The sequence below is a fragment of the Hydractinia symbiolongicarpus genome, chromosome 3 (genome assembly GCF_029227915.1).
Source record: "Hydractinia symbiolongicarpus strain clone_291-10 chromosome 3, HSymV2.1, whole genome shotgun sequence".
In the NCBI taxonomy this organism is placed as follows: domain Eukaryota; kingdom Metazoa; phylum Cnidaria; class Hydrozoa; order Anthoathecata; family Hydractiniidae; genus Hydractinia; species Hydractinia symbiolongicarpus.
In genome coordinates, this window is record NC_079877.1 from 14,630,291 (window position 1) to 14,639,898 (window position 9,608).

At 32.1% G+C, this 9,608-nt stretch overlaps 1 protein-coding gene across 1 annotated transcript; it reads right to left on the reverse strand.

Moving 5' to 3' along the window:
- Positions 1-741: 741 nt before the first annotated feature.
- Positions 742-7,653, reverse strand: LOC130635905 (glutamate receptor ionotropic, NMDA 1-like). The gene is made up of 5 exons (XM_057445430.1): positions 7,110-7,653; positions 6,223-6,662; positions 4,005-4,923; positions 3,239-3,402; positions 742-2,722 (listed from the first exon to the last, which is right to left on the reverse strand). Exons 1-5 carry the CDS (start codon positions 7,383-7,385, stop codon positions 2,338-2,340), a joined length of 2,184 nt encoding a protein of 727 aa, XP_057301413.1. The 5' UTR covers positions 7,386-7,653; the 3' UTR covers positions 742-2,337.
- Positions 7,654-9,608: the final 1,955 nt, after the last annotated feature.

Below are 9,608 nucleotides of genomic sequence, written 5' to 3' on the forward strand. Positions count from 1 at the left end.
TGTAATAAATATTTATTTACAATTTTATTTTATTTATAAACAAATTAAACAACTACAATGGATAACTCCTTGTGACACAAGTTGCTTCTTAAATTCTTCGACCGTTTGGCATAATTTTACATTTTGCGGCAATTTATTCCATAGCCAACAAACTCTATATAAAACAGAGTTTGTACCAAAATAGGTCGATTTGGCAGGAGGGAGAGCTAACGTTCGTCCCGTTCTAAGTTCGCAGTTTAAGTGTTTCGAGTCAAGATTAAAGTATGACCACATGAACTCAGGGTTCAGGTGCATTATCGACTTGAAAATTTCAATCGCTAGTGTTCGTAAATGTAGCTGGTGGATAGATATTTCGTTTAATGTGGCAAGTAAATCACCATATGATAAGTCAATGTTGTAAACTACTTTTAGTGTCCTGCGATGAATTTTTTCAATTTCTTTATAAGGCTTTTTTCTACAAAACATCAAGATTATCGCAGCATAACTGAATGGACTTTTGATGATTGTAGAGGCTAAGACTTTAGCCTTATTCAGTGTTTAATATTGTCTTAATCTACGGAGAGCATGGAGTTTATAGTTAGCCGTAGAGCATATATTTTGAATATGGTCATTAAATAGTAACTTATTGTCAATAAGCCGCGAAAATATACGAAATTGTTTTTTAAGCGAAACTCTTGGACTTTTTTTGGTCACGAAAATCTTTGTTTTTTTAAAGAATCAGGCGTCGTGGTTAGTATACTACGCGCGAGCGGTCGATACAAAGTCGGTAAAAACATATCGCATTTGGTATTGGTGCGCATTTTAAAAATTACGTGTTTCCGCCACAGGACGCGGCTTTCGCGGACACACAGACAGACGGAATACGGCTATTATTAAAGAGATATGCGAGGCGTTGCTGTATTTCAGTATTGTTTCCAACCCCGAAAGAAACATTAAAATATTCAAATTTTCTTACCACAAAAAACTTATTTAACGACCATGCATTCGCAACCATCTTTAAAGTTAATAAAAATACTAATACATATAATCAGGAAAGTTTTATTTGTTAATTTATTTTAGCTACAAACTCAGATTTTAAGGGGATTATCCTAAAGCCAGAGAGCTAGCATGACAAAATTTCTAATTTTACTGTTGTAAAAACTTTGGGAAAAGTCTAAAGTTTATTGATTCAAGGAGACTACATGTTCATTTTTTACCTACAATTAATTTTGTAACCACAGGCTACTTTCATAAAAACTTATTCCGTCAAATAAAATTGGTCAGTGATTATTTTAGCTTTATTCTACTTAAACTGACGTTGCAATAAACTCCTTTTGAAAAGGCTATTATGCCTATAGAGCGCACACTACATGGATGAGTTTGTAGTATTCTGTGACGTCATTAAATTCAATTACTAAAATTCTAGAGCGAATTTTTACATTCTGTTTGAAATTTCTGAAAGGTAAATAAAAGTTATGTAAAATATATTCCGGTTTTTACATAGATCGTATGAAAAATTGCCAAATATTGTCCGAAAGTCCAGTTTTTCCAGATTTTCGGGTACAATTTAAAAAAATCAGTAAATCGAAATAATCACGTGACCAAAACATGCAAAATGATTCTTCCTGATGAAACAAAATTGTGTTGTAAGTTTCAAGTTCTTAACATAATCCTAACAAAAGTAATTATATTTTCCCTATTATAAGGGTTTCATAGAGATTTTTAGGGGTAGTTTCGAGTAACAACCAATATCAAAGCCTCTGAAAGGTATTAGACCTAAAAATTTTTCATGCATGTGTCTAATAGATAAATATTGAAACTCAGTAAGTAATGTAGTCATGCAACATAGTATTAAATAGGACTAAATAGGGTTAAAGTTATAATGTAAAGTTTAATGTAAATATTACTCATATGTTAATCTATATAAGTTCTTTAAAAGTTTCATAGAGGCTGTACATTAAGAATATTAAAAACATAGAATATGTATATTATGAGTTAAGTTCTTTCTTGTTCTAGAGTTTCCTTCTAACATATTTACCCCTTAATTGTAAGTGAATGCTTCCCTCATCACATATACTGCTTCTTACTTAAGAAAACTACTAAAATTATAAATGATAAGAAATTTCACTGTTTTAGTCTCAATTTCCCAAGAAGTTAAAGGTATTTACAGCTATGCAAAGAATATTTATAAAAAGAGCACAGCCCATAAATATGTGAAAGTTCTCCGTGCTATATTTGGCATGATACTTCATACAAGATTCTGTCTTTATGCGTACTAATGCAGTGGTCAACAAAAATGCATTCATACGCATCAGCGCCTCTTAAAACCCATTTCTTTTATTTCCAACACAAATAATGTCACAAAGTTTTGCATGCTTTGTACTTCCATCCCCATACCATATGTTCAGCAAAAAAGATCACAATTGCGACGATAGAAGCAGCAGTTAATGCTATAAACAGCCCACCGAATGAGTTCATTTCTGCCTGATCAATTGTATGTTCTTGTGATTTAATTAAGCAGTTATTCGACAACCATTTTTTTTCTAATCTTGTAATAAAACCGCTCTCTTTATATTTTTGAAGAAGATCGCTAATTTTCGATTTCCATGGGGAACCTTTAGATGTTGCTAAAGAATAGCCAGAACCTGGTATTGGATCACCAACAACTTGAATGCTGCAGTCGTGATCGGCGCTTACGTGCTGCGCTAGGACTGTCATGTCGTGTATCATTGCATTCAGTTTTCTAGTTGAAAATGGAAATGCAATTTAGCTATACAGACGATTAATTTCTGACAGAATAATCTCATTTTATGCGGTTTAAAGATAACGGAAGGACATTTGTTGAGGGTAAAATTTATTTTTAGTTCAGAAAACAATGGGATTCATTCGTCAAGACTGTGCATTTTCACAACAAAAACAATGACGTAGAAATGTTATTTTCTAAACACGTGTTGCTTTAATTCGATACCACGTCACTCGACTATGCGTCTTGTTTACTTAAGATACCTGAAAAATCTAGCTTCATAACATATAGATCAATCAATCAATATAATTTCATTTATTATCCTTATCCCTTTTTGCCACATAAGTATACTAATTTCTCAGATGAAAGAATGTGACGAAGAAATCAAGCAGGAAATATTGATAAATTTGGATGAAAATTAGATCTTACTTTATCATAGGACATAAAAGAATTTTGGCATCGATCTGTGTCTAGTAACAAAACCGATAAAAGAAATAAAGGAAAATACATATATACCCTGATTTTAAGTCTTCTATTGCTTTGCCTGTATCTAAATAATTGTGCTTTTCCATAAACCTATACATGGTCCTGTACACTGATTTACTGCTGTCCCGAAACAACTGCGCCATACCAGAATGTGCTAAGGTTGCATAGATAAAACTGTTTGTAGGATTGGTGATCTAAAAAAGTAGATAGTCATAAATTGATTGGTTATAGAATTTATATCACCCTACATTATGCAAAGATAAAAACAGAGTAACTGCAGTAATAATGAAATTGAATAAGCTACTACAGTATACCCAAAGTCATAGCAAAAGTCCAGTGGGAAATGCGCAGGATTAGGTACTGCTTTTATAACTAAGTTAAGCAAAGATCAAAAATGATTTGGTATAATAAACAGAAATAGAGATAAGATTTAATGTCATGCAGCAGACACAAAATAAATATTAGTAGAAAGAATTTCAACGGTGTTTAATCACCCCTTTTTAAATATGAATTTTTTTTAAAACAAAAGACAGGCTCTACCAAAGTACCCTTCTCATGCATACAATAAGTGGATAATCTATTTTTAGAATGCGCTATTTCCTCAATGTCATGTAGAAGTCTCTTATCAGAGAAATCATACAGAAATAAGGTAACTGTTTCACTTTTGTTTCGTTTTTTTCTTTCAAATAAACTTTACCACGACTAAGGCATCTGTCCTTTTTAAAGTTGATCAAGGATTCTAATTTAAACTGGAGCACCGAGATTTAAATTATAATATTAGAATATAAAAATTAACCTTGTCGTCTTTGAAGCCAGTGATTGTGGAATGGGAAGAGTACGTCACTTTAATTGTGGTTAACATTGCAGTGTATGATGACATCAAAATCATCATAAATAATGCACCACACAATGCAATGACTCTGGTGCTGACAAAAAATGGATTCTGACCTCCCATATCGCGTTGAAACACTAATCCAATTTGATACAAGATACTCTCTTTCCATGGATAAATGTTTCTTTTCGCTACAAGATATTCCATATACCATAACAGAAAACCCAAAACCATAGCAATAGCAAATGTACTTAACCATAAACGAATGGAAATGGGAGAAAATAAATCAAAATTAAAAAACATGGGTCCCTTTTTTTGCACAACAGTACCAATACTGATTCCACTGATCATATAAGGTTCAGTAAAATCAATAATTTTGAATCGCCATTCATACATTGTAACAGCTGCCAAAACGATATCTGCCTTCCCGTAAAACAAATCTCCTATTAACCCATTATAGGTACCATTGTTTTCCCCGCCATATACAGAATCTTCCACCAAATACATATTAACATCTATGCCTAAATCTTTTTTTAGTTCATTCAATAAATCCATACAAAATCCAATACAACAGTAAGGTACTTTAACTTTTAATGTTGTATTTAGCATTTCATATACCCAGCATAAATTTCCTATATCGCATATCTTTCCAGATAAAGTTGGTTTTACTGTTGACAATGATGTGAATGGTGGTTCAATTATTGTCACGACATTAACAACTGTTTTATGCTTTCGATGAGGAAAGTTCATTTCGCCAAGATGTATAGACTTTAAGTTATCACTTGTTAGCGATTGCCAACTCTTTTTCTCGTTCACGTGATATATGTTTGGAAATTTTTCTTTGCTGTGTGTATTACGTATTGTTAACCCGAAAGATTTGACACTAAAGACACAAAAACATATAATAAGCACCATTTTGGACCCCCCCCCCTGATGCATTATGCTAGTCTAATGTTTAGAAAAGTTTGAATATGAGTTAGTTCCTTATTTGCCTTTTTTAATTTATATTATGCAGTGAGCATAGTTGATTCATTAAACTCAAGATTTAGCCGCTGTAATCCCAAATTCAAGTGATAATGGAGATTATAGACATCTATCTGAATTTACTTTGCTTTAATTAATTAACGTCCTATAAAGTTTAAAATTCATTATGGTTCATTGATCTAGATTGCTATAGTAACTCTCCACAAGTAATTTTAAAAATTTCTTAATAAAGAGTTGCTTATTAGAAACAAATAAAACCCAGGTTTTGGGTGCAGTACATATGTGTTCCACTCCAGTATTAATAGGGTTAGCTTGTAGTGTGGCATATATTCAAATGGCAGCTGTTGCCAATTACTTAAACACGTTGAAATTATATCTAGTATAACTTTAATCACGTATTCTTAAACACGACAATGTTATTTTTCTGGAACTAAGCTGAGAATTAATATAAGGGTTTAAAAACAAACACAAAAAATTTTTTAAAAAATTAGGAGAAGATGATTATCGTACTAAAGATTTCATGTTATAAGTCCTACTTATCGCACGGTACAGAGTAAAAATGTATATGTCTTATTTTCCGAGGCTTCAGTGCGATAACTAGTTTATCAACAGTGCGAAAGACTGAAAAGATGATTCCTGAAACGAAATACAATAAATGTTTTTAACAAAACAGACAAAAACAATGAATTATCTCTTTTATTTCCCAATGACGATAAATTTAAGCATTTAATTACGCATTATCCACAAATGAATAAAAAAGACAATGAAAACGAACAATAAATTTAATTTACCCTGAATAAAATTTAGTTGGTGTGGGTTTGTTCCTGTCGGAAATACCGTTTTATAAAATACGGAAAATTTTGATAGAAATTTTTAACAGCCACTGCGTAGAAGATTGTGACCAATAAATCTGCATTTGTATGTCACAGACAAACAGACAGAATTAATGAAAAGTTGTTTGTTCCCACTTACGACAATTTTGTTTTAAGAAGTTTTGTTTTCATAATATTCTAAATTATTTTCGAAATCCGAATATTTTCTGTTTAACACACAACATTCCCAGACTCCTGCAAATTTTGCGCAGTCATATTTTCCATGTGAACTAATAATGCGTTTATCGATCTTTTCTTAGCCAATCACATTGATAGTATTTTTTGTGCTAATGATAGGGATTTAAAATAGAGAATATGGTACTCACCTTAACGTCCCTTTAAATTTGCCGTAACTGCATTCCACTAACTTAGGATTAGGTTCTTCTAATGAATTTGCATCAACAATCAACATATTTCCAAGCGGATTAATGTTTAACATCACTTCCTTTTTTTCAGTGACCCACATGTATTTTTCTTCATGGAGATTGGCATTAGAAGCTAGTGTCATAATATCTGCGTAACATTTTAACGAACAAAGAAAAACAAATAATTTGTATCCTTTCACCTTCCAGTATAAGACATCTCGAAACACGGTATTGTTTGTGTACTGATATGAAAAGAATTGCGTTGGTTTATTTTGTTGCTGGATAAATTTATTGACGTGGTCTTCGGTACTGCTGTCTGTAATGATTAGAACTGGAACGTTAAAATATTCATAAAACCAACTGATTAAACAAAGGTATGTTCTTCTTCTGGAATAATCAAGCTAAAATGAAGGATGGTGGTTAAAACATTTTAAGCCGTTTTATGTATTGAAATTTAAAAACATTTAATCATTCTTATCATAGCCTTGCGACCTTTAAAACATTTTCGATTGACGTCACACCTGTTTCCAAGGTAACTCGACGGTGAACAGGTGGTCTGGACAAGAATAGAACAATTTTCTTTAAATGAATGAAAAAAATCAGCTTTTTGTTTTTTTTAAGCAATTGTTTATGGTAATATTGTTTGACTTAGCTTTTCCTGTTATTTCAACGATACTTGCCAATTTGTGCCTGGTTTTGGAATAAAACAATGTATTCTTTATTACTTTTCAAAATAACAGGAGGGGTAGTTTTAAATCAATGGAAATATTTTCCCAAGCATTAAACGATGCTAAAGACTTTTAACTTTTGTCGAATGATTTTTTGGTCCGTAGGCATAAACTTCTCACCTTGCTTAGGACATTAAAATCCAACGACTTTAAATAATATGTTATGACATTTCCAATGAGCTTTACAGAATAACACCCATTTATACGGAACATATGTGTTGCATTATTTATATGCAAACCCTTTATATAGTGTCTAACTTCATACAAGGACTTGTTGTGCATGTCACATGTTGGTATTGCTTCATTAATTGTAGCTGCTCCTGATAAAATACTTGATTGGCAAGTAACAACTAGATGAAGTTGCATGATCATACACAACCAGTAGTTTTGATACATTATTTGTTGCGTGCTAGTGCTATCTTTTTTGTTACTAAAATATCTATATAGAAGCGGTGAACTGAGCGAAGCCTGACACAAACATAATCAAAGAATACTTTAAATAAACATATATAAATATTCTACTTTCCAATAGCAGATAAAAACAACACATTGACGATGTTCACAAAATTGCAGAATTGGCAAGCGTTAGTAAAATTTGCTAATACTCACGAATTTTCTTAGAACAAAAACATGCGCTAGCGTTAGCACGCTAAAGATATAGAAACTATCTCCTTCAATAATAGCGGTACTTATTACTTAATACGTATGACAGCCGAAACATGGGCATAGCTAGGAGGAAAGGGGGGTATGGGGATAAAGAACGATGGAACCCATGCATTTATTTCCATGGAGAATTTCTTTAAATCTTTTCACTGGGTGAATTCTCAGTGACTTTTTGACAGGCTAACGACTAGTTTTATTTAATAATGTAGACTACTGTTTCGAGGTTAAACCATGTTATCAGTATTACTTTAAAAAAATGAAAAACACTCCAAATTACTGATGGAACTATTATATAGGTTATAATAATACAATGAAAAAGAGGATCAAGCGAATTTTATCTGTCGACATAACTTGTTTCTTTCCTCTGTGTGAACTTAGAAATAGGAAGCAGAAATATTCTAAGCAGAATTATTCTAATGTCGTAATTATATTCACATACAAATAGAATACATATAAGATACCCATAATCTTAGCACCACATTACAATCAAAATCATAAAATCATTAAACGCCTGAGTGATCCAGCTAGACAGCCAAATAAAATTGAAAGTAGACAAATAGATTCACATAAACATTTGCTTGAATAGTTAAATTTATTTTTCGGTTTCTATTGCGTTTTTTTGTCAGAAAATAATTTAATTTGAGTTGCTTTGTTATTTCAAAGCCCGCCCATTATAAAAAGGAAAGAATATCATCTTTTTATAATTTCTTTAACCTTGTGTTCTGAAATGATAATTCCAGAAACACGTTCATATTTGAATAACAACACATAAAAATTGTTTTTATATCTAAAAGAGCCTAAAATAATATGATTTGTATAGGCTTGTAGCATAGCAGGAATAATCTGACTTTTATTGTACAATAATGTTTTATTAATACAAGACAGTTGGGCAGTTTTAAATATCCTTTTCTTCGTTTTATTTCTGTATGACTGCTTTTCTATTTCGTTAAACATCTTTGTGAGAAACACCTGGTATCATCTTTTGTTTCGTTAAATATAAAAAAGTAAACTTTTTGCAACTTCATCCTCGTCCCCAGGGTTTGCTGCCTGATGTCGAAGGCGATCACACTTACTTTACGGCTCACAAGACCTTGGTACAGGCTGTTTCTCACAACCAATATTGGTTCTATGAATAATTAATGAGGTTCCCTTGCTGTTACAGTTACTGCTGCTAGCAAAAGCAACTTGATCGAGTCCTCGTTTTTCACTTGCACATTACGAGGACGATGAAACCATTGTGGTTTATGTTCTTCAGCGCTTGATTCTACAAAGTTTTATGTCAAATCAAGTAATTATTTTTCCATAGTAAATCTATTTTTATAATGGTAGGATATACTGATAATAAATAGATAAAAACATTCCATAACTTTACTAATAGTCAGCGGGATATGGAGCTATATATAAAATAGAATTTTTCAAAACGCCTTACAAATGTTAACTAGATAATTTTTTTATAACCAACCCACTTGTTAAGACTAACTTTCGAAGTGGGCCAAAAATTGAGTATGCTGAGTAGGCTTCAGGCTTACATATCTTTCCTTCCTTCACTTAGCCTAGCAACCTTTCAACTTGAACTATGGCAGAATTCGTTCCTGAAAGCAACTTATACTGCGTTTAAACAGCAGTGTGATGTGCGACTTTGTATTTGAATTCACCTCCACAGATGAATACGATCCGAAGGGTCAATGTCTGCCTTACATCACCAGACTGTGTTTATAAAAGAGTGTAGCTGAGAAACTTGTGAGCAAAAAAAGCAACCTAATGCCTGACCCAAGATTTTAGATATTAATCTAATGTGTTTGTTCTAGTGTCATATATTATTGACACATATTCTCCGTGGTTCATACTTTTTCAGAAGGATCTTCAATAAAATAAGTCTTTTGGATAATTTCCTTTCAGTTGTAAATACTTTTTGGTCATTTTTTGAACATTGTCTAGTCAGGAATCCTCTCATGT